The 25,718-nt window shown below is 36.2% G+C and overlaps 1 protein-coding gene across 1 annotated transcript in view; it reads right to left on the bottom strand.

The window, feature by feature from the left end:
- Window positions 1–634: 634 nt before the first annotated feature.
- The window catches only part of LOC146148187 (UDP-glucose:glycoprotein glucosyltransferase 1-like), a 31,089-nt gene continuing 6,005 nt past the window's right edge, over window positions 635–25,718 (bottom strand). The window contains exons 10-34 of the mRNA XM_083388346.1: window positions 25,540–25,693; window positions 24,096–24,306; window positions 23,576–23,709; window positions 23,156–23,262; window positions 22,687–22,819; window positions 21,714–21,900; window positions 21,308–21,392; window positions 18,379–18,493; window positions 17,953–18,096; window positions 16,398–16,601; window positions 15,557–15,695; window positions 14,395–14,597; window positions 14,041–14,160; window positions 12,230–12,455; window positions 10,146–10,314; window positions 9,716–9,800; window positions 9,508–9,620; window positions 8,837–9,050; window positions 8,201–8,310; window positions 8,017–8,110; window positions 7,508–7,647; window positions 7,151–7,292; window positions 1,631–1,720; window positions 1,177–1,312; window positions 635–997 (exon numbers count right to left, since the gene is read on the bottom strand). Of these exons, the coding sequence (XP_083244472.1) occupies window positions 957–997; window positions 1,177–1,312; window positions 1,631–1,720; window positions 7,151–7,292; window positions 7,508–7,647; window positions 8,017–8,110; window positions 8,201–8,310; window positions 8,837–9,050; window positions 9,508–9,620; window positions 9,716–9,800; window positions 10,146–10,314; window positions 12,230–12,455; window positions 14,041–14,160; window positions 14,395–14,597; window positions 15,557–15,695; window positions 16,398–16,601; window positions 17,953–18,096; window positions 18,379–18,493; window positions 21,308–21,392; window positions 21,714–21,900; window positions 22,687–22,819; window positions 23,156–23,262; window positions 23,576–23,709; window positions 24,096–24,306; window positions 25,540–25,693 (3,496 nt within the window). The 3' untranslated portion in view covers window positions 635–956. The remainder of the gene's footprint in view (window positions 998–1,176; window positions 1,313–1,630; window positions 1,721–7,150; window positions 7,293–7,507; window positions 7,648–8,016; window positions 8,111–8,200; window positions 8,311–8,836; window positions 9,051–9,507; window positions 9,621–9,715; window positions 9,801–10,145; window positions 10,315–12,229; window positions 12,456–14,040; window positions 14,161–14,394; window positions 14,598–15,556; window positions 15,696–16,397; window positions 16,602–17,952; window positions 18,097–18,378; window positions 18,494–21,307; window positions 21,393–21,713; window positions 21,901–22,686; window positions 22,820–23,155; window positions 23,263–23,575; window positions 23,710–24,095; window positions 24,307–25,539; window positions 25,694–25,718) is intronic.

Below are 25,718 nucleotides of genomic sequence, written 5' to 3' on the forward strand. Positions count from 1 at the left end.
AGTTGCATCAATAAACAGACTAGATCGTTTTGTTTGTATCCGGTATCACAATTTTAGCATACTTATACATTACCTACGTATTTTTTTCGCGGGAAGTATGCTGTTAGTAAAGTCACATGTTCTTAACTTGCCCGAGAAAAAACCCCGGAGATATCAGGGCGATTTACGCGCACAGTATACTTTATTTTCCAGACTAGAGTCAGACTAAAGTAGTTAACAATATTAGAGATACTCAAACCATATGTGAAACTAAAAAGTGATTCACATTTAACTTAAAAAAAACGACCTGGTTAAAACAGAAGTATTTTTGATCTCTGGTGTCCGATTGTTTGACACGGAATCAAATGTTGCTTATGTTTATGCTTTTTTACCAGGTTTACTTAAACTATTGTATGTAGGGTATTTAAGGTTAAGCAAATCGCAAATATTTAGTGGAAAGATGCAGAGCCATTTTTGGCAGAAAAACAAGCGACTTTAATACGATGACCTACTTATCTCGTTGTATATCTGTATTTTTTTTTTGTATACTTTGGCGTCTTACACAAAAAGTATTTTAAGTTAACTTTGGCATTCAACTTCCGTTACGCGTCTCGTATAGCGTTAGGTAAAGTCTTGTTTGGTTACCAGGAATACCTGAACGTGATCAAAATTTTATCAAAAAAGTTTTGAAAACACATTGCACTACGCACAGTGTACATCCACTGCAGCGGATGGGTGGTGCGTTTACCTTGTAAAAACAAGACTTATTTCCTAGTACTCGTAGCAAAAGTGGAACACAAGAACGAATAATATCACAAAGAAAAGAGAACATGTATCAATGAAAGCCGATTTATAAATAGGAGTTCAGTATTTTCCCAATTTATATGCAGAGGTTCAACAAGTGCATGTGTGACAAAATTCTCCAATTTAATTTAGCCGAGGTGAAATGCATAGGAAAAAGTCGAAATTGACCAATATTACAGATCTTCATGCGTAATCCTTTGCTTCTCGTCAGGTTCTGAAAAAGAAATAAATGCCCTAGGAATTAGATAAATTTTGTAATATATGCCTCAACAAGCAGAAATCAGTTCCCTGATCTTAGATTTTAAATAAATTAAATACTCCAAGCAAATTTGTTAAACTATTTTTTTAAGCCTTCACACATAACACAATCTCAGTAAATTGCAAATGGCATACCACTTTTCTTTGGTATCGTATGCGAGTTCGATAGCCGTTCTTGTAATGCCTTGATTTCATTGTCGTATTCCGGCCACTCCGCTACTATTCGTACAGCGGCAGTTAGCTTTGGCTCTTTAGTCAATGGATTGTTGCACTACAATAGACAAAGAAACAACTAAACAAATTAAAAACCACTCGCCTGAGAAAGAATATGGAAACCAATGCGGAAAAGTACTAGAATTTTCACGCTTCATCACTTACATTGCAAGTTTAGCTCGAATAAAGAGGAAATAAAAATTAATTAAACACCACCACAGTTCTGCCAAACATAGGAATATCATTCAACAAAAATGCTTAAAAATAACATTTAGAATAACTAAGAGTTCACCTCCAGATAACAATGAAGTCAAGTTACATAATAAAATCGAACTAAATAGAGCTAATATGTATGCAGAAAAACAGTAATTTTTACCAAGTCGATAGTTTTGGCGTTTTGCTTTGATTCTTCACTGCACCAAGTAGCACACCAAAGCCACTCTTGTGGTAACGATTTAATTCCAACCTAAGTAGAAAAAACTTTTGTTTAGTTGTAAAAAATATTTTCAAATTTGTTTACGATTAACCACTTGAAAACAAAATGTTTGTAAAGCTGATAGTGATACAGATCTAGTGCCAGTACAGTTTTGCTTGAAAACGAATGGCTGAATCGAGTCAATATGTGCCTTAATTGTGTGTGAGTGCATAAATAAACCGTTTCATTTATGCAGTAGTCTCTGTACTGTATCACATAGAAACAGCTTATTTATTGTTTAATCATTTATCTCACAGTTTTATTAACGTGTAAGTAACTTGTAAGACAGAGTATAAGATAAATTAAATTAAATAGAACTAAACTAGTGTGATAAGGTTCTGTAATTCACGTGATTTATTGTTTTTATTACTTTTAGGGACAGGGCCGGATTAGCTATGAAGCCCGTGAGGCCTAGGCCTAAGGGCCCTCAAGATCAAGGGGCTTCCTAGATTAGAGTTAGTTAGTTTTTTTGGTATTCAATAGTTATAATCCAATACAGTTGTGGCGTCCGATGTCACCATTACTAAATATGCGAATTAGTTTTGTCAACCTGGTACATTGTTGCACGATCATTGAATTATTGTCATTCTTTTTTTTTAAATAATAGCAGACTTGATTTATTTTCTAGCCTAGTTAGAATGAGATTTTTTGTGTTAGTTGTTAGGTTAGATTGTTTTTTTGATTTAGGTCTAGGGCTCTATGCTTACGGGAGTTATGGTAGGCTACTCCGCTTCTGGTACCAGTTTTTAGACAAGTTCCAGCTTGTAAATTACCGGTACTGTAGCAGCACTAAATGACTAGGCCTACAGCTTCATAATATTCCTTCAAAATATTTGAAGTAAAAAATCCAGAATAGGATAGATCCGAAATAGTGAAGTTATTCTGAATTGGCCATCCCGATTACTAGTAACTACCGAATTATCTCCTACTAAAATTATTATCTAAACCAATTCAATTCGGTTGCCTGACTGTTTCATTTATTACATTAACAGAGAGAGATAGAGAAATATTAGTATTTTTTATTATCTGTGTGCTTGCCCACATTGCTGCGCTAATTACAGCATGTCAAAGAAAAAAGTGGATGCAAAAAACTAAAACACGGCTGCAGAAAAAAGAAAAAGAGAAGCTTTGCTGAAGCAAACTCCAAGACTATTTACCTACTTTTCGTCAAAACAAGACAGCCAGATTTATCTGATACAGATCCAGTATTTCCAAAATATAAAACAGGTGCAGTGGTTACTTCTACGTTAAAGACTGAAACTGGACAGCTAACTGAGCGTCAGGAACAGGATGGTGATGCATTAAATAAGAGTGCAAACACTTCAGAAATAACTACTGAACATACTCAAATTGATGCTGCACATACTGACACAGAAATACCTACATGTGACCAAGTAAAATGAAATATTTATCCTATAGATGAAGAATTTCTATCTTACTGGTGCGAAAAAGGCCATAAACAATGCCAGAACTGGGAATCTGATTTCACAGCTACAAAACGTTAGTATTCAAAACAAAGTCCTTATCTTTTAAAAGGAAGGTTTGAGTATGAGAAGTTAAATAAGGAGATTGGTAAACGACAATGGCTTCGGTATTCACACAGTACACACAAGGTTTACTGTTTTTATTGCTGTTTGTTCGCTGATAACAAATCAGGACAATTCTGTATGGGTTTTAACTTTTAACGACTGGAAAAACCCTACTTATATCAGTAAACATGTTAAAAGCACTCAACATATCACTGCTGTCTCAGGCATATTTCATCCAAGAGGTAATTTATCTTAACGAATTAATGCCCAATTAGAATCACAGTTTTTGGAAACTTGAAATCATTGGATAAAGGTTCTACAACGTGCGGTGAAAATAATTATTTGTATTTCTAAAAGAGATTTTGCTTTTGTGGTTTGGATGAAAAAATGGATCAAAGGATGATGAAAATTATCGGTATTATTGAATCAATATTATTTTTTATCTTTATAAAGTATATACAGGAAAACAGCTTGCATCTTACCTAACAAACTTTTTGACAGAGTATAAAGTTGATATTGGACTTTGCAGGGGTCAGGGTTTTGATAATGCAAAAAACATGAGTGGAAAATACTCAGGAATGCAAGCACACCTTAAAATAAAGTGGCAGATTACATATCTTGTGCTGCTCATTCATTAAACCTTGTGGGTCGCTGTATTGAAGCTGTGCCATTCTTTGGCTTAACTAAAGAGGTACACAACTTTTCTCTGCATTAAAACATAGATGGAAGAACTCAACAGATTCACTTGAAAAAGGTCGCCGAGTTACAAAATCACTTTCACAAACACGATGGAGTGTTAATGCAGAAACTAATTATGCACTTTGTCATATACATGTTGCTCTTGAACATATTCAGGATAACGCACATGAAAAAAAGCAGATACAAGAGACAGTCTGAAATAACTCTTTGAAGTCTGAATTATTCTTTTCAACTACTGGAAATCGGCATATTTTTTGATATTTGGAATGACATACTACAACCTTTTGATAAATGTAGCATTAATCTGCAAACTTCAAATGTTGATAGTTCAACAGGTGTTAGGCTCTTTAAATCTTTACAAACGGTGATTCAAACAATGAAGGGCAATTTTGATATCTATGAACAAAAGGGAGTTACTAAAACACACAACCAAACTACAAAGCTGTTGCATCTCGTAATCGAAAGAAAACACATGATGATGGCCCATCAGCACATTTAACTCCCAAGGAAGCATTTCAAATTCAAACATTCATTCCCACCCGTGATAAACTGATTCAGAAATTGCCGAAAAGGATTGTAGCTTATGACAGTATTAATAAAGTGTTTGGGGTCATTGACAACTTTACAATAAATATGGCTACTGAAGACATTGTTTTTAGGGAAGACTTCTCATAAAAATGTAATCAATTTGTGGCATATGTAAAAGATTCTCTCAAGAAAAAAGCTACTGAGACAAAATCATGTGGCTATATAGAATAATTATTCAGACCAAGATCACTGAGAGTTTTCTAAATGTAAATAGCTATACGCTTGTTATGAATCTGATGATCATACAAAAAGAACGATCTTTTTCCCTTTGACGAGTTAATAACTATTTACCTCGAAGGCTAGGAAATAGTAATTTTAAATATACATTGTAATAGTAATACACTATGAGTCCATGACAATTAGTTATATTTAATACATGCTTTTATGTTATGTTAATGTCATTTTGCAGTAAATTATTTCAATTTAGCATGTATGTATTTTTATTACCTTTTGTATCTTGGTTTGAAAAAATGGGCCTTTCTCTAGCAAATAAACTCGGGCCCGCAGTACCCTTAATCCGGCCCGAGTATGAAGCACAATAGATAAAGTTGCATGCCTACTTTAAAACCATGCCATTAACGAATCGAATATCGCTTAGCCATACAGTTGATAGAAAAAACCTTTACTGCCACATCTCAGTTTCAAAAGTAGCTGGCGAAGTGACAATCGACTCTCTGCTTGATTTGATTTCTCTGTTGATTAAGACCAGAGATATAGAAGAAAATCCGTTCTCACATAAGTAAGTTGTCGAAAATATTTTTACCATTTTGACCGCTTTGTGGCTAAGAGACGGATATTTATTTCACGAGGGATTTTTTTTCACTAAAAGTAAAGGTCGCTTTAATTGGAAATTTTGAAATCTTCGATAAAGACATCATTTTGCTGAGATCTTTTTTTCGTGGATTGTCATTTGCTGGAAATAACGTTGAAAGCTAGGAAGAAAAGGATGATTTCGCATTTCTTCAAGAAGTATTTGCAAGCTTACTCATTCAAACTTCATCCATAAAAAATTATGCTAATGAAGAATAAGTCACTTGCAAACAGTGTTTTGCGGCTTACCTGAGATCAAACAGCCGCTAAGAACGCGCCTCTTGACAACCACCGTAAATAAGAAGAAGATGCTGATGCTGTGAACCCGTAGTATCACATATCAGTTTAATACGCCTTGAATTTAAAGCTCGACTACGAATTTCATTTACGATTTTTACTGATATATCTAGCACAGTTTTAAAGGAGACATCCAGTCATGTTGGCAGCTTCATCCGACGCTAATTCCCCAAACTATGCCATGCTTGTAAAAATACTGCTATGCCATGCTTGTAAAAAACTCAAAATGTTTGGCATTTCTTCTAAGCCTATAAGGGGCTTTTTACCATTCATTGTTGTATCCAAACGTTTTTAAACCGTGTTATTTGAAAGCGGCTTTGCCTTCAGTTTTAAGCTACCGATAATATTTTCAGCGTCAGCTAAGATGCTATATTTGACTATAGCTTTTCGGAAGAGCCATTTTCCCAATCATGAACGGCTTTTTTGGTTTTGATATTTGAAAAATTTGAACATGATACACGAAGAAGAGATTTTTCGGTGGTTTGAATCTCGTTAGGTAGTCTTTAAAAATAATACAGTGGTTTACAATCTACTGCTAAAGCATTGCACAACAAATCAACTTTTAAAAAAGGCATTATATTATGCCTACATAAGTGAATGCAGAAAAAAAACGAATTGAAAGGTTGAACAAAAAAAAACTAAGACAGCTTGGTCGAAACCAGCGGTTTTCAAACTTGTTACATGGCGGACCCCTTTGCCTTCCTCGTAAAAATGCCGGACCCAAATACTTTTTTAAGCCAAAAAATTGTATGAAAATTGTCAAAATATATAAAACTTCTAAGGACAAAGTAAACCCGAAGCTACAATAATTTTTTTTTGATGCTCTACAGCAGTGGTCGGCAAACTGTGGGCCGCGGCCCAAATGTGAGCCGCAGAGCCATTTTTAGTGGGCCGCGAGTTACTTTTTAAATAACTTAGTGTTATAATGTAGTTGTGGGACGCGTGATAGCCGTACATTCATGACACTTTATTTTAAAAGTTGGTGTGGCATTGAATTGTTAAATCGGCTTAGCTTGGAAACCACCACGTGCCAAATGTGGTCCTGGGAGCATGTCGAACTATATTTTTTGCCAACTTAAACTGTACCTAATTTAAAAAAAACTCGCGCTTCGCGCGTATATTCTTTTTTATAGTATGTTAAACATTTGTTTTATAGTATGTTAAACATTATGATATGGCAGTGTTTTGGGCACCAAGGCGCCATGTTATATTTCACCTTAAAATTAAATATCCTGAATCCGCCCTTTTTGGCAGTCGTTTTACTTAGTAGGCCTTCAATAGCTTTGAAAAGAGTACTTTGGGCAGCGACAAAAAAGTTTGCCGACCACTGCCCTACAGCCTACACCTACATGCAAATACAAAAATGTTCTGCGGCCTAAAGAAGGGTAAAAAACACTATATTATCAAATAACGTGTAGAATAAAATTGCTTAACATAATAAGTGCAAATTTTTAAATTACTTGCTTGTTGAATGTTGATGTTGTATGTCGGTGCTTACCTGATGGATCATATTGTTGGGAAGGTCCTGGTCCAGGTTTGCTAGTGAATTTGGATCCTGGGAAAGCCCCTGGTACTGTCCCCGCAGTCTGTCACCGGCCGCAATTCGGCGGAATTTTTTCAAATCGACCACATAAATTGCACTGGCAAGAATGAAACAAAAATGTCAGACTAAACAGCAATGCTAATCTGCTGTTAACACAAAATTTGTTTGCGATAAGTTCGGTTGAAAAGAGTAAAAAGAAAGCCACTTTTCACGTCTTACTGGTATAAAATTTGATATTGCTGGACAAAATTAAACAGACATTCCCGATATTGGATTAGGCTAACACTGATCTGAGCGCAAGTTTTTCGATACCTAATGTGGTATTTCCGTCCAGCAAGGTGGCTCGCCCAGTATCCCCCCTTCCAAAAGCGAAAGCCGTCCATTTCTTTTTTGTCGTCGCAAAACGGAGTGTAGCCGTAAGGATTTCCCTCCAGGTCCATGTCACGTAATTCCTGCATATTCAGAAAAGTTAGGTTTTGTGTACGCACGTAACAACTACACATATACAACTTGATTTTTTAAGAATGTATAGTTAAAAATTGTCTTCGAATATGGAGATGAACTGAATAAGCTGCAATATTGATATCACTTTAACCCAAAATATGGTTAAAACTTGTAAGTATTGTAAAATGCTTAAAACCACCATATACAGTACACATTAGAAAATTGTTCAACCAAAAGTAGTATAAGTTATAAATAATATGACTTTTAAGCCTAATGGTTTTCATAATTTATATACCGTTTTTCTCTCAATATACAGTAAATGGGCAGATGATATGCTTACGGAGAAAACTGAAAAACAGACAGCTTTGGTAATCTACCTTGAGATCAGCACGAACAATTTGATCCGCATCCACAAATATGATCTTATCTACTCCAAGAGGAAAAAGTACATCCAAGAAAAGAATCTTGTATCTATATAACGTTAGTATGTGGTTTAACTAATATACTCCATGGAAAATTACACGAAAAGATCTGCTAACAAACTGAAACGTTTGTACCCACCCCCACATTGTTCTTTGTTTTTCCTTTTGTTGACGCAGCCACCTTGGCCACTTGTACTGTACCATTTCGAAGTCGAATCCATATTCCTCGGCCATTCGTGGGATAAAATCCTGCAAAAATCAAGGGTTATAAGCAGGTTAAGATAGAACAATGTTTGTTTATTTCGATGCTAGTCCCACATTCGTTTAACCATTCCAAGACAACTAAACGTGGATTGTTATAGTCCAACCGTAAAGTCGTGCACATACAACGTAAAATACTGAAAAGTTTTTTGTTTTATTGTTGTCTCTGTAGCCGCATAGAGCAGTGGTTCTCAACCTTTTTAGCATACGGACCGGTAAAACTTTAAGAACAAGTTTTGCGGACCGGTGGACCTTCAAAAATCAAAATAAACCCAAAATTTAATAACGCAACAGTATGCAACTAAAACACTTCTTAGCTTTCACATACAAATGGTCTTAAAGTTTAACACTTAAACGAGTTGTAGCCTACTGTGAAACATTTGGCCAAAATACTTGCAGCATTGTGACGTACAATCAAGTCATAGAGCATCTTCGATACCCACGTTTTACTCGCCTTTTTTTGTATAACAGAGATACGGTTTGATATTTGCAGTAAAGTAAGTGTGAATCGCACCTTGAACTGTGGAGAAATGTAGTTTTTGAGTACCCAAAACTTGACTGGTGTCTTGGTGTGGCGGAGAACACTAAGCATCATGATCCGCATCAGTCGCTCGTAAAGATGTCCAGATGCGAGGGAGAAAATATTGAGGACGTCCGTTCCGTTTGCGGAGAGGTCGTCGCCTGATGTTTTCGAGTGCTCGTTGTCGCTACTTCCCCCGGTTAGCGTACTGCGAAGTTGTTAAAAGTCAGTAGTAACTGTTATGAAAAATATGTGTAGTTTGCAAGTTGTTAACACAAAAAGCGTTCCGAGAGGCATGGTAATAAATACAGCAATACGGTGTATGAGTTGCTTCAACAAGATGGGAGATATTTGTGTTGCATATCCCTGTCCCTGGTAGTGATTTACATTTTCACAAAACATTTTATAAAAAAAGAAAAAAAGCTGACACACTAACAGTGATATTATGTTATCTAATGAATTTAGATTTGCTGACAGCAATATTTGTGAGTAAAAACTAAAAGATTCTTGACGCCAGTAATCTTGCTGCTTTTAAATGATATATATTTGCGTGGTAAAGATGTTTGGATAATATCGAGTCTGGGTTGGTACGTAACAGTTACACCAACTTGTTACAAACACGCCTAAAAAATTGTTGTATATAGTATACAAACAAAATCATTTACTTAGCGATAGAGTTCCAAATGCCACCAGAATCATTTTTATCTTCTTGTTTTGATTCGCTTGATTCTTCCTCATCCAAAAGTGCAACGTCCACCATCTCCGGTTTCTTTGACACCTAAATCAGAAGATACAAAATATGCCGTTTAACCAACAACAATGAGCAAATCGAACTCAAACTATCAAATGCATGCAAACTTGCAAGCTGCCCACCTTAACCGATATAACTTTGCTTTTGAAGCTGTCCATCAGCACAATGACATCATTTCTGCCGTGTGAAGAATCGGTATTCTCATGGCTGTAACATATTACTTCATTTAACATCGTATAAAACGCGAGTGTAGTTAATGTTTTTGTATGAATGTTTAAATTTTGGAAAATTATGTTCGTACTTATTTTACATCAAATTTATCTTAAGGAAACCGTTATAACTGGAATAACCTTTCACAACACAATACTCAGCTAAATAGTTTTGATTTGTTATCAAAATTTGCCAGCTAAACCTCGTGGCTAACTATTTTATTTCAACCGAATCGTTTTATATTTTAACAAACAAAATCCAGCTGGCAAAAAATAAATAAAATTTTACATTAAACTTAACATATTTTTAATAAAACGTCTCCCACGCTTGCCAGGTACCGACCTCGTAATTTGGTAGATTTCGCGCGACCTTCCAGCACGCAGGTTAAGGTGCCACACACCAGGCGTGGTCTTGAGCTGAAAATATCCGAGGTTTGCCATCACGATGGTATCTACCGACACCGAGCTGCTGTTAACTCCTAACGTGAACTGAAGACCACGCGGAGAAGTACCTTAGTGTTGTAAGAATCAATGTGAGGTGGAAAAACACCGGTCCCAGGTAGTCAAACACATTTATAACACAAAGTAAAACAATCGCGATTAATAAGCTTGTGACGATAACGTACGCAAGAAATACATGAATCCCCAAACAAGGTCGCCCGGCTTTTTTATGAACTAAGCTCAAAGACTAACGTTTTCAAAAGTTAGTGAATCACTCAACATGTTTCATACATAATTCGAAAACTGTATAAATGTCATTAACAAAATAACTAACAGTTGACTAGCACTATCCAAACAAGTTGAAAATAAAAAACCTAAAATTCCAAGACTATATTTAAAGACATAGGGCAAGATTATTAATACGCAAATCATTTCTAAGACAATCATAGACATTTAATGATCAAATACGTTGTATCAGTCTGTCAAAAGTCACTGTGTGTTTTGAATTAACATATAGCTAACAAAGACAAAATAATTGTTAGATTTGCTGATATAATTGTTAAGATACAATTTGGTTTCTCGCAGCTAAATAAGTGGTTATTTAAATACTGACATCGTTTTTTTTATCAGGGATGGCAAACCTTTTTGTTGCGCGGGTCACAAACACGACCTTAATCCTTACAAAATGCACAAGTGGGTTATATATTTAATCATGATATGCTAGTTTTATACGAAACTTGGATGATGCGTCGTTTTAAGTGTTATTGTCTAGGTTGGTAAACTCAAGGTTTTTGGACGATTTCAAAATTGGGATTCCCACGAATATTATTAAATAGTTTACAAATGCTACGGCATATTATGTAATGACAGGCGTTCGGCAGAAAGCCTTTTAGTATGGTTTACCTAGGGTTTTCAGAATTTTTAGTCTGTGAGCTATTAATTTCCCTCCCTTTTAGCACCCTTTACATTTTACAGCAATAAACCAAATTCTATTCGTTTAATGCTTTTCTGCACACAATTTGTTGGAGTGGTCAAGCCAAGATATTTGCCCCAAAATGTGTATAAGGTCTTAAAAGTGATGTCACATTTTTCTTTTTATTTAGAAAAGTTTAAGATTTTCTTTGCGTGTTTATTAGTTACCTTCGTTTAGTGTTGGTAATTGAAACCCTCGTCATATTACGTCACACCACCCGATGTGCGTGGTAAACTGTTCGCCTAACTCAGGGGTATACGGCTTTTTCGTGCGACGTATGGCTCTTTTGATGAAAGAATCTTGCTTGCAGATAAATCTAAGCTACCATTTCGTAGCATGATTTGAATAAAACTGCACGCGGTCACAGCCGCTTTCCTACCTTATTTCTCCTTGTTAACACACATAGAAGCAAATTTTTCGGCGATTTAGCGCGAATCCTATTTTTTTACTGTTATCCCGTTTGAGGGAATCTCTTTATATCCAAAAGGCCCTGTTATTTCCATCGGAAATGCGTAATCAAATTTCTGCAAACTAAGCTAACAGCATAATCCTCCAAAGCTAGCAATTCAGGTCAGACACTATTAAAAAAAGATAGATATATATATATTTCGCGCATCGAATAAATTGTCAGGAATTAAGGTCGACATTTATCTTGCAAGGATCAAGGTGATTTCCAATATCACATATTCAGTGCAACAAACTTAGCTAGTTCATTTATTCGTGCTAAGTATGTTATTTCCTTTAAATGAGAACAAAATAGAGGGCCTGCTCAATTTACTATTTTTTCCAACCTATAACTAGCTTGTTAAAAAAGTATTATATGGCTCTCATGGAAATACAACAAAGGACATTTGGCTTTTATGGCTCCCTTAGCTAAAAAGGTTTCCGACCCCTGGCCTAACTGGTGTAACTACAGACGTTTAGCCCAAAATAAAAAAAACTAAGTCGGAATATGAACAGTTGGGAGCTGGGACAGAGACAAACGTAACTTAGGTGCCAAAAGCAACGCATACCCGAGGTAAGATCTTTTGCGTGTCCCTCCAGCGCGAAACACTCCAGCTCGTACTCGGCCTGAACCGAATTGTCGACCTTTTCCAACTTGATATTGTCCAAGTCGTGGACAGCCTTAACTACCTCGACCAGCCATCCCTCGGGCGGGTGCATGGTTAAGGTCAGTATGGACTTGGACGGCAAATCAATGAACTTGGCGTGTGGGCCGTTCGACATGCTGTTGTCGACCTGACAAAGACAAGAAAAGACCTATATTCGAGTTTCAACATCGGCCTTATTTCATTACCACCAGAAAAACAAGTTTTGTTACTTGCTTTTGTTCTTCCAAGCAATGGAAACTGATGAGCGTCATGTATATGCAGCGTTTATTGATTTGTCGAAATGGAACGTTATTGATTTGAAACCGTTAAGTTTACTTTTCTTAATTCCATTTGTTTGTCCTTTATACCAGGGTTTCCCAAACTTTTTTGGACCACTTTTTGTTAATCTGTTTTTCTAGGACCGCAATACAAAGCAAAAAATAAACAAAACTAAATTTTATATATTTACAAAACTGACAACATCAATGGGACGGATGAGATTGCGTCCCTTGCTTAAAACATTAATTTATCATAAATTCAAAGCGCAACAAGTAAGCTTTACGATACTGGATAGCAAAAGCTTTCGAAATCATTAAGTTGTGAATAACTGGGGCAATTTAATTATTTTTGAAAGAGTACACATACTGTACAACAGGGGTCAGCAAACTTTTTCTAGTCGCCGGTTAAAACCAAACTCAGAAAGGTCTCTGCGGCCGCACAAAATTAATTATGTTATTAAAATGTTAGAACAACTGTTAATCAGGCGAGCTTCGGATATGTTTTTGCACTTAAAATCGTGTTTAGTTACTTTCAAGGAGGCAGTAAAGTGTTGGCGCAAAGCGGGACAAAAAGCGTTTGTTAGGTTCAAAATTCGAGTCCACACGTCGTTATTCATATTGAAAAGTGTAATAAAACCACTTTGATAAAACGCGATAACGTTAATGGTTAATCTAGTTCAGTGTTTGTTAACATACTGTATTCCGGGCGCACCTGGCGAGCGCGATTTTTTCTGGGTATACCGGCATTTCTTTCAAATTTCTTGGAAGTTTTTATTACATTTCCAAAATAAAAATTAAAAATGTATGTCCAATATTTTTGATGACGTTTTCTGTTTGTATGCGACGGCACTTGGGGTCAGTCCTCCACAGCACAAGAAGCGCTAATCTAGTTCAAATGACAGCATCATAACGTAAACAAACCTGATGTATAAAGATCGTTAACGCAAAGCGCGAAAATTTTTCGCACTTACGTAGTTAAAATAGTCAAAAAGTATGAGAAATGGACTCGTGTCTAGTTTGTCAAAGGACAAATTACGGCCCACGGGCCGTAGGTTGTCGGCCCCTGCTGTACAACATATATGACTGTGCAAGCATTTAATTTCTTGTCATATCGCCACGGACCACCTGTGCAGTGGTCGCGGACCACCAGTGGTCCGCGGACCACAGTTTGGGAAACCCTGCTTTATAACATTCTATTACCGGCTGATTTAATATATGATTGCTTTAATGCATGACTAATCTTGTAGATATGGCAACACATGTCTAATGCTTATGCTGCAAGACACCCTGTTAAGTTGCTGTTATTCCTGTGTTACCAGGTGTTAGCATTCGTTGTTATGCTCACTCGGTATTAATTTTTTTGTTATATACTTATATCATTATACATATAAAATGTTTTATAGTAAATACTACTTTCAGACTTGGCGTTGGTAAAATGAAAGATAATTTTATCACCTTAAACTTGAGTTCAGGCTCTATCACGTATCTGTAGAATCGTTTGATGGGCAACTCTGAAAGTTTCTCACGGCAGTTCATGTAGATCTTCACATTTGCTCCAAGTGCTTCATGGAGCACCTGAATATGACAAATCTTAACTAGAAAACACACGAGCTTCACAAAAGGCTGTAATGCAATTATAATTTTAATTTTTAACGAACAATTAACCTGTAAACCACCGAAATTCGAAACAATAAAGGGTTAAATGTTAGGCAGAAAACCGCTATATATAACCTTTGGTGGTTGAGCATTGAATTGAAGATGAATAGAAAGAACGTGGCGCACATTACTGTTGCAAATTGATTCCCTTACCATAACAATGGGGATAATTTCCTGCGCCTTCTCACTGGCTGGGTCAACCACTAGGGTGATGTCGTAAGGTGAAGTTTCCGATTCCGTGCCCGCGATCTTTATGACGCTGTGCTGCTGTCGCAAGTTGGAAAGGTCACGTCGCTCCAAGTCGGACTTCGGTTGCGAGGCAAGGTGACTGTTAAGCTTCATAATCAGGTCGCTTCCTGTTGACAATTGGTGAGAAATTGTTCAATGACATTTAGATACCATTATCGTTTTGTTGCTCGCGTTTTTTCTGCTTTTTTTCTTCGTGTGTTTTCCGTTTATTGTACAAGCGTTCAATGTCATTCACCCTGACGAAGACGGCTTGCATAGGTTGCCGAAACGTTGGTCAAGAAATAAAATTACCAGAGGAGCTGTTTTTTTACTTTATATATTAGATACATTTAGTTGTTGGGACTGCCAACACTGAAGAAAACATAATGTTAAAGAGACAATTCTAAATTCGGGCCAATCAAAGGTTATTATTTTTTGTGGTAAGGCCTACCTTTTGCAATATAAACCCTCCAAAAAAGTTGGAGGTGATTGTGCATTGAGATTGCACGACAGATATCCTTATCTATATTTCATTGTAGTAGGTAGAAAAACAAATATTTCTTTAGTAGGCCTAATAAATAATTTGAGCAGCAATAAAACCTAATTTAACGACTTGATTCAACGTAACGTGTTATTTTTTTTGCAACCGGTGGATTTTATAGCTAATAATATTGATTAATCAATCAAGATATAGTCAGGTGCGACTGTCGCATCATTAATATTAAGTGTTCCCTGAATCAAATATTTCGTAACTGTTGTTAACAAACTGTAACAACAACATTTTTTTCCTAATTTAAAAATATCAATTTTGTCCTCCATTCAGGTATTCGCAAATATTTGTAAGGTAATATAACATTTACTAAAATGTTGTGCTATCGTTGTCTTTTTTAACAGTTTATTTGATTTTTTACTTGCTATGTGGTTCATCATACGAATTGGGGTCGAATATGGACATCTATCGTTTGATTTAAGTTAAATACAACTGATAAAATTTTAAGAGAAGCGAAAACCTGTTTTATGACACGAAAAATCGTTTTTTAAAGAAGGCCGACTAAACCTGACAAACAGTACTGCGCATTATTATCACCTTGTGGTGCTGTAAGTTCTTTCTTGAATGACTTGACAGCCGAATCGATGATTTTTGCTGCTGTCGAGTATATGAGAGACTCGATTAAGTGGAAGTCATCGGAGGCAAACTTCTCATCGGGCTCGAGAGGTCCGATCACCTGAAATGTATATGATTTAAAAAAATGAAATACGATATGTGGTTGTAGCTTCATAACAGTGTCTTGTGTTTGGGTCGTTACAAAAGAGTATGAGAGTTCACATATTACGTGTAAAAAGTAATTGCTGAACTGTTAAAAGTTTGGACTGTACTTTGATATGTATGTATATTAGGGTTGTTCAAAAAAACACTTTTTTGTCAAATTTCAGTGGGGACCCCCTGGAATTGTTAGGTTGCGTCTAAAAACCCCACAAACCAAATCTGAGCACATTTGGTTCAGTATTGACCGTGCTACGTCAATTTGAAAATTCAGATTTGGGCTGAAATTTTGAAAAATATGAATTGTCCTCCCCCTAAAAATTTTTTTTTTCTTTTTTTGCATTGCTTTGCAATTGAATAGCCATAAATAAACCTGTTTTGCAGTAAAAAAATGAGTAGTCATGGTACAAATGTCACATTTTCTGAATTTTCAAATTGACGTAGCACGGTCAATACTGAACCAAACGTGCTCAGATTTGGTTTGTGGGTTTTTTACACACAACCTAACAATTCCAGGGGGTCCCCACTGAAATTTGACAAAAAAGTGTTTTTTGAACAACCCTAATCTATATGTTAACCACTTTGCACCTAAACTCAATGTTTCCCATCTTACAGAATAGAGGGCCAACTTCAGATGTGCTGTAAAAGGAACATGCGGACATACCTTTCCGTTAGCAACCACCGCAGTTTGTCCGCGACGAAGGCCAAGCACGGAAACTGACCAGTCCAGGTGAGCGGCCAATTGGGGCACGGCCACTTCCGGTTGCGTCATCAGTTTTTCGAAGGCGTTTTTATCCATTCCGCCCACGAAATAATCCGAGAAGGTTTTTTCCCCAGTGACGATCTTGCGAGCATTTTCCTCTTTCATCTGAAAAAAAATTGGACATTCTTCGCTAGTTCAATAGGTTTTCCGTCGCGAAGTCACGTAAATCGGTTAAAAAGGGACGCTATTTAAGTATTATTTTATTATTAACTGATTTATCAAAGCCCCATTGTATTTTTTGTGGAATGACTATATATTTTAGCCTAACTTCCACGTTCACCTATTCAAGGGGTTGTTAAACTCGGGTCGCGCCCCCAGAGCGGTGCAGCAAAGCACGGGGCGCAAAAGGCTCACTGAGAAATAAACATTGTTCTAATTTCTTTAGTACACATTTTTTTAAACAAATCATTTTTTTTAACTATTTCCGTTGCTGACACATATCATTTTATTCCAATCAGGCAATCACTTAATCTATTTTTGTCGGCAATATTATTTTTTTGTTTTTTATATATATATAGTTACAGTTCAGCAGGATTCTCACCATACACATAGTGTTGTCAGGGGAAGTTCCAAAAGCCAACTTTTACCAGTAAAATGCGAAATGTAAAGGAAATCTTTGAACCCAAAGCCGTGTATATTATGGCATATGTTGTGTTGTATGAAATCATATATTTTAGATTTGCAAAGAATGATAATTGTAACTTAATAACACACATATTTTGTTCTTTACATGCTGATATACATAATAACATTGACAAACTGACGTTTAAGAGAACCAATATCAAACAACTTTCGCATAACTAGTGAGTTTTACATTTAAGTGCCTCTTTGCACAGTCTGTGCGATGTTCCTTTTTGTTTGAAAAACCCTGCATATTGCACATAATTATGGCTACAACACATTATATTCGATAAGTTGTTTCAAGGGGGCGCGGCCACATTCAAGATACCAGGACCTATAACTTAATTTTGGGAAAATAAACGAAACGCTAAACTCAAAGATCAATTTAAGAAGGGTGTGCACTGCGCAGAGTGCACTGTGCAAATTGATTGATTGATGCGAAAGCAAGACACATATAAAAAAGGCTTAACCTTCTATTGCTAACATTTTTATAACACAGCGTCAGTATAACCATGATTAAGCATTTCAAACAAAAAACACACATGAAACATGATATTTACGTTTGACCTTTGCAGCTTCGCCTAAAACCACTTATTGTTATGTTTCTTAAATGCGGCGTATGACTATTAAATGAAACTATTTGTTTTTATGTGGTGTTTACAATTTAATAAATATTGCTTAAATAAACTTGTCTAAGACACAGTCCACTCTGGCTGCTTTATAAACTATTATAATATTCTGTATAAAATAATATTAGAGTCATAAAATAACAATCCTATCAGTGTAGTCCTTTAATAGACGACAGCCAAATGAACATGATCAACTATCTACTGACCAGTTTGGTGATGAAGTTCCTGGCGTTGTTGGCGCTCTGTGTTGCCAACGCCACTTCATAAGCTCGCGCAAACATCGCGTTATTGACTCCGCTTTCCATCTTAAGGTTGTGAATAACCGCTAGTCGCGTGTGGCTGCTCGACTTCTATAAAATACAAGGGAAAAAGATTGAAGACTATAAAGTACTGACGCATCCCTGAAAACGCATAGTGAAGTTTTCTTAAACGTTACGCAAATGCTAGGGTGCAATTACTAATTCAAGGCGTCACACATCAACATAAATGAACTAAATGTAACTTGTCGAGACTTCAAAGTCACAATAAAAAATAATTGCAATTAAAGCTATACAACAAATTAAATTAACATTACACGCGTTACGCATTTCAAAAGACCCCTAATTGATTTATTATAAAGCAGTCGTGCTTACAACTTGTTTTAACGCGTTGTAAACAATCGCCCTTCCGTCTTCGCTCTCGACATCTGCCACCAGCCACATCGTCACTGGCCGAATAAACTTGCTGCCGTCACTTTTTGAGATGTAACTACAAAAAAAAAGAAAAAAACTCTTTCCACCGTAATTTACAATAACATTGCATATGTTGGGTATAGTGCGTTGTATGTTTCGTCTTGAACACTTTCAGGTAGAAAAATAATTAGATTAGATGAAATACTTTAAACAAGAGTGTGTATAACTAGGAAAGGAAAAATCTACTAGAATTTTCGTTGTTGAACAAAATGTAAGAATCCATTATGCTGGGTAGGCTCTCATAACTATTTGCAAAATCACGTCGTAACAGGTCCGTGTAAATTTTCTAGACTCGTGCTACAGCCGCTGAATATCATAAAAAAGGTGCAATTTGCAATATCATAAAAAAGTTTACAACATGTTACAGCAAAAAAGCGAAAGCATTTTTGAAAAGCGATCAGCCTAAAACAAAAATCACTATTAAATTTTCCTCGTGTAGATAGTCTAGATCAGGGATGGCGAACCACTGACACGAAGTGACCCACCACTGCCTTCTCAATGACCCACTTGAGGTTCAAAAAATGTAATAAAATGTTAACAAATATTTAAGTGACTAAACTTTTGTATTTGTAAATATGTCCAGTTTTAGACGTTTATGACTTCAGAAACGTTTATGACTTCACAAACCTTTAATGACGTTTTGTGTTTAGTAGCCAGTTTATACTTCATTTAGCACTGAGCACAGTTAAAAATAGTTGCTGGTGTTATCCTAACCTTTCAGGCAAGTCTAAATTAGACCTTTGACTGTAAATTATTTTACAAGTAGTGAATATCATAAAAAAATATATCAACCGTCATTTCGAGAGCAATCACGATAATTTGTGCTCTATGAAAGAGAATGAAAAGTTTGAAGTGATTCAGAGAGTAGTAAAGCAACATAAACAGCAAACCAGTGGCTTTAAGAATATCTTCGGAAAACCACTTTCTGACGGTGCTTACGTAAAAGAAGCTTTCAAAATATGTTCAGAGATGCTATTTGAAGATTTTCCAAATAAAACTGCTATTCTCAAAAAATTGATCAGCTACCTGTGGCAAGAAACACAGTAAAGGATAGAATAATTGCGTTGAACGAAGATGTTACTGACCAGATGTTACTAGATTTAAGGAATGCAGGATTGTTCTCAATTTGTTTGGATGAGAGTACAGATGTTACCTCATCTTCCCGTTTAGCAGTTATCGCAAGATTTCGAGCAGGAAATATAATGAAAGAAGATCTCATTAAACTAATGATATATCTGAGAAAACTAGAGGTCGATGTAATGACTGAACTAAAGAAATAATTTACTAAGCTAGGGATAGACATGCAAAATATTGTATCGATAACGACTGACAGCATGATTGGGAAACATATTGGATTTGTCCAGTTACTAAAACAGGAGTTGAAGCGCAGCTTTGTTGAGTTTCACTGCATCATACAAGCCCTTTGCGCTAAATCCCTGAAATCTCTTAAAAACGTTATAACTGTTGTAACAAAAATATTGAACTATATTGCAGCTCATGTTCTTAATAAACGCCAGTTTCCAAATTTGTTGAACTCGTGTGATAGTGAATTTTTTTTCTGGATTACTTATGTACAATAATGTAAGGTGGTTGAGTTGTGTCAATGTATTAAGCCGATTTGTTGAGTTGTTGGAAGAAGTAACACTATTTTTAGCTGAAAAAAATCATAATTATCCCGAATTAAGAGAAACTATGTGGTTGACCGATTTGCATTTCTTTGCTGATTTTACAGTGCATAACAATATTTTAAATACTAAATTGCAAGGTTGTGGAAACACTGCATTGTCGATGTTTGGGCATGTTAAAGCATTTGAAAAGAAACTCGCTGTCTTTTCTGCAGACCTTGAACAAGGTAAGCTGAAATATTTTCCACAGCTACAGAAGCACTTTGCCAGCACCGATTTAGCTCACGACCAAAAGAAAAATGCCCTCGACAAGTATGTTTTGCTGACGAAGCAGGCCAAAGATGTAATGTCAGAAAGATTTGCCCAGTTCCGAGAGCTAGATTCTACATTGCAGTTTATTCTTTCCCCACATACAATTCAATTTGAAACTCTTGAATTGTCGAAGTTTGAATGGCTTCGTCTTTCCAACTTTGGAAATATGATAGACTTCCAAGAAAGTGCAATTTGGAAAAAAAATTTATAGATTTGAATTACCACCTACAAAAAACTGAAGGACAAAATGGATGGCAGCGAAGTTATTGCAATTGAACGCCGTGTGGAAAATATAATCCTCACAGAATGGAATTCCCTACCAAACTCGTTTGAAAACATGGCGAGTCATGTTTTCACACATGAATTTCACAAAATCGAGTACCAGAAATCGTCTCAGCTCAGATATAGTGCTGCATGTGTTAAGTTGAAAACTACACATTACCAGCCTAGGATCACAAGATTTGCAGAGAAGATGCAGCAACAGGTTTCTCATTGATATCATTAAATCTGTGACCCACTTTGCTTTTTTTCAGGATTAAGGTCTCGTCTATGACCCATTCACTTAAAAAGGTTCGCCATCCCTGGTCTAGACTCTGTCTAATCCAGTGTTTCTTAATCAGGTGAATGGTTCACCCCAGGGTGAATAAAATTTTTGCAAGGGTGAACCAACCGATAGGGGTGAATAAGGGTGAACCGTCAAAAACGGATGATAGCTTGTGAAACAATCAAACAACCTAAGCAATTTTATGCTGTTATATATATATAGACAAGATAGTTTTACCATATCATGAGACAAGGGTGAATGAAATCTGGAGATATATGCTAGGGGTGAACAAAACTAAAAAAGTTTAAAAAGCACTGGTCTAGTCTAAACCCTGATTGGAAATACTTACGACTGGCCAAGAAACTTTGCAAGAGTTGCAGTTTTATCAGTGGATGATAATTCGCTAAATTCCTTAGCTTTCCAATAAGTGGTTTCTACAAAAATATAAAATAAATTTAGAAATCCAGCTGTGACAAAGCCGGTTGGCTTAGGATGTACATTTTTTAGTTTTAAGAATTAAATTGAAAAACTCTAGAAGATTTTACTGGCATATAAACCATTGCAAAAACAATGCAACCTTTGATCGAAATAAAGAAATGGTGAACTCGGGGATAATTACTCATTTAGTGCAAGTTGTCATAGAGTATCCTAAAAAATCATGTCGTATATCGAGTGTTCACACCATTTCAAATTTTATAATTTCATACTAAATCCCGCAGAAGCGAGAAAATTAACGATTGAACCAAGTTGCCGACCTGGCTTAGCAAAGCCGAGAAAACTCAGGTAGTTGTCTTCGGCTTTGAGAATAATTTCGTTGAAGCGTGACACGACACCAGGTCGCGTCATCAAGTAGTCGAACACGTTCATTTTGTTGTCGATGTTTCCCATGTAAACCGCGCGCTGAATTCCCGACGTGGCATCTAAAATCTTTTCGATCACCACCTGAAAAAGAAGGGCTAATGTTGTTGAACCCTACCGAGTCGAGACTCCAGCCATTTTTCCCTCTGGGTTTCCTTGAGCGGTAGAATAGAACAAACGATAACCAATCCTAATCATGTCTAAAAAACAAATTTAGCCGCTATTGCCTTACAAGCAACGGACCCTTATCTCCGCCACAAATAAGTTAAAATCGTTTACCTTGTGTCATGCAAAGTATTAACTCGGGCCCTATCTCTACGCCGGCACCTGCTCCCCAGTGGAGACGAGTTGCCAAGAGGAATGGGCTCTCGACTAAAACACACTTTATTACGCCATTTCCGGCCTCCCTCTTAAGTAATGGGAAGAACCCCATTTTACTTTCCCGTATAAATTCACCATTGCTAGACAAAATTAAATTACATACAAGTATAGCCAAAATAGTACAAAAAAGCGATTTTTTTGTAAAACAACTTTTGAAAGTGAAAGCTGTATTAAACGTCTCAGATTAAAATAGAAGCAATAGACTTGTGCTACTAAAGTGTTTACTTAATTGTAAACGCATGCAAAAAACTAAAATGGCAACATGCTTTTTTATTCTGTATACAATCAGGTCAGACCAAGGAGCATTGTATGTACAGATTTTTGCCTTATCACGGCTTTCGTTGTAATATTTATGCTTATGTTAAGTAGTTCGAGTGATCTTTAAACAAGATTCAAACGCAGATTCTGTCTAACCAGTAAGGGGCCTAATAAAAAAAGATTTCTCTGTATTTTGGTTGGCAATGTTATTTAAACATCCTTGAATCGTACCTGTTCAAAGTTGTCAGGTGAAATGTCGTCTTCCGTTAGCAGCATTCCATTTAGCAAAACGTTTACTTCGCCGGTCAACCCAGACCTGGCGTAAAACGCTTTGCCCAGTTTACGTTGTTCATCGTACTCTGAACTATAAACAAAGGGCCACATGTTTTGTTCTATACTTACGTTCAATATTAAAGTTGTATAAACTCCGTGGAGAAACACGATGCTAATGTTTTTTAGTACTATTTTCAAATTGTTTGGTAACAAATAGCATTCTTAATAGCCCAAGTGATTTTACAAAAATGAACCTTTCTTTAAAATATGTCATTTTCGGGGGCCTGTTTTTGTTTAGGTTTAACATCACATCTGGGGTCTCTCCTTATGTTTAAAATAGGGATTTTTGTAATGTAATTTTATACTCCAAAGTGTTTAAAATCACTTCATATCCAAGCAAAATGGACAAAAGCATTCACGAACTTACTCTGGGCCGAAAATGTCATCGAGTTCCGCATCTTTAAACTTTTTTTTTAGTCTTTCTTTCACGTGTTCAACGGTGATCACGTCATCTTCGCCCAGTGATTTAAATATCTGCCACAAGCGACAGACGTCTTTGTTTTGTCGATATATTTCACAGACTAAATATGAACTATACGAAACAGAATAGCTGTCAATACATTCAGGCAGATTCTGTTATTCGAAAGGAAACTCCATATCTATAGCCGTCAAATAATAATTAACGTTATCCCGGTGCTACTCTGCTCTATTGTGTAAGTTTAAGTTTTTCTAAACTTAACCTTGATAACAATCAATTAAAAGTCAAAAATTTTGTGTGAATTTTTTTTTACTATTGAGCTATTTTGGCGTAAACAAATATTGAGTTTAATAAAGGAAATAGACTTACCCCAGCAAAAAAGGAGAACGTTTTCTCAGAATCATCCAGCTCATCTTTAGCGTAGTTGTAAGCTCTCACCAGAGCAACTCCAGCATCTTTGTTGCCATCCACGTTGGGCGAGTCGTCAACCACCATCGAGAAACCTCAAAGTATCGACAAGCGTTTGAGATGTAAATGCAAACCCTGTTTGGCTTTGGTAAATATTATGTTTCGAAATTAACAAGGTGGCGTTTCTTGTATTAAAACAGGAGCAAAATTGCATTTTTCGTCAAAATGGTAAATGCTACATATGAGCAAATATGTTGATTTAATCAAAGACTCAAAAAACTAACACAAAATTGTAATGCAACGAAAATGTTGGAAATAATTTAAATTAAATTTACGAAAAGAAAATACATTTGTTTGCAATAGAATGCACGAAAAATAGCCAGTTTGACTACCATAATGTTGGCATGCACTTTTAAAGCAATATGCCCCAAAAGCATGACTTTCTTAACAGTCTAAAAGTTTGCCGCCAAACGCCAGTTACCGATTCGGAGAGGCACGTCGTTCGCCCAAAAAATCTCGGCTGACTCAACGAGGTACTTCATGTCTTCGTGCGTGGGATCGCAAACGATTACCAGGTGAAACATGTTCTTCCTAATCCTTCGCAGGGTGCCGGGAAAGGCTGGCCTCAGCATCTCGTGCAGGTTGGAAGGCCAGCGCGAGTACTTCTCGTCGTTTTCCACGTCGTTCAGCCACTGTTCAACCGACAAATTATTGGTAAAAGTTTGAGGGACGCCCGAGCCCCCGACCATTGCGTTTTCGGCAAGTACGTATTATATATATATTAGGGGATATATTGGTCAAGACCGAATTGGGGGATGGGGTAACCTTTAAAGGATAACATTACGTAAACGCAAAAATGGTTCATAATAAAAAAAACAATGAAATTTAAAGCCATTACGCAAATACTTTTTAGTGCATTACCACATAAAAATAAAAATGGAATAACGGGTAATTACTTTTGATCATATTAAGAGAGTAATGCAATAAAGCAACATAACAAACTTTTACAATTTTTTTATATTTTACATGCGTCTCAAAAGTTCTCGGAAACAAGTGATCTATTAAGCATTAAAAAACTCGCTGCAAAATACGACGGTACTTTTTTAATGCCGTATTACTATTGCTTGACGTGATACTTTTGCAACACAAAGGGATTTTAACAGTGAATAAAATCTGCAAAATATCCACACGTGGCACTTCATGTAGCCACCAGTCCAACTGCATTTGATTCACGCATAATAAAGATTAAGTGAAGGAATTCTAATCGCCAAGTAATTGGAAAGAAGACAAAATAATGCCTCGCTGAATGAACATATTTTAAGTAAGTACTATGAATGTTGCACAACTGCGATCTACACTTCCCCCACTCCCGCCGCTACCCACATAATAAATATATAAGTTTAAACTAAAATTTCATCAATTTTAACAAAAATTGTAGATTTTCACTCTAATGCCCCGGGGATATACGTTAAAAAATCTTAGTAAAAAACAAATGACAGTTTGATTCAGCCAACTCCTGTTTACAACTTTTATTTAAAATATTTTGAAAGAACCCCTTAGTAAACCAAACGCTCATGTCGGTATTTATGGTACACAAATTCAGTGATTTTTAACCATTTAATCCAGTTGACATAAAATTGCTTTTTAAAGCTAAAATCCAACTTTAGAACCGAAGTTTGTTAAGCGTTATTTAGATCAGTAGACGAACAAATATAACTTTTTTATATAACTTCTCCCGCAACGGCTCACCGAAATCATTCGCCTAATCAGGAATTCGGTGTAAAATTATAACTGCTCAGCTTATTAACTTTCAGCTTTTAAAACTCCCCCTGAGTGAAGAACGCTTTCCCAGCCCGTAACATCTCTAATAAGGAAGTAACCGGTGGCCAAGATAAAAAAGTAAAATTTCAATACCGGGCCCTTACCATAATGGACTTGTCGCGAATATCAAGCATGTAATTTTCAGGCACATCGTTTTGCAGATTGACCCGCATCATCTTCTGGATATCGTCGCTATTTAAATCTAACTTTTTGAGTCCGTCAATCAGCCTACCCTCACTGTGTAACACGTCCAGGATCCTAGTGAAGCGAACAAAATAAAAGT

This window comes from Ascidiella aspersa, chromosome 4 (assembly GCF_963924565.1).
Source record: "Ascidiella aspersa chromosome 4, kaAscAspe10.2, whole genome shotgun sequence".
NCBI classification, from domain to species: Eukaryota; Metazoa; Chordata; class Ascidiacea; order Phlebobranchia; family Ascidiidae; genus Ascidiella; species Ascidiella aspersa.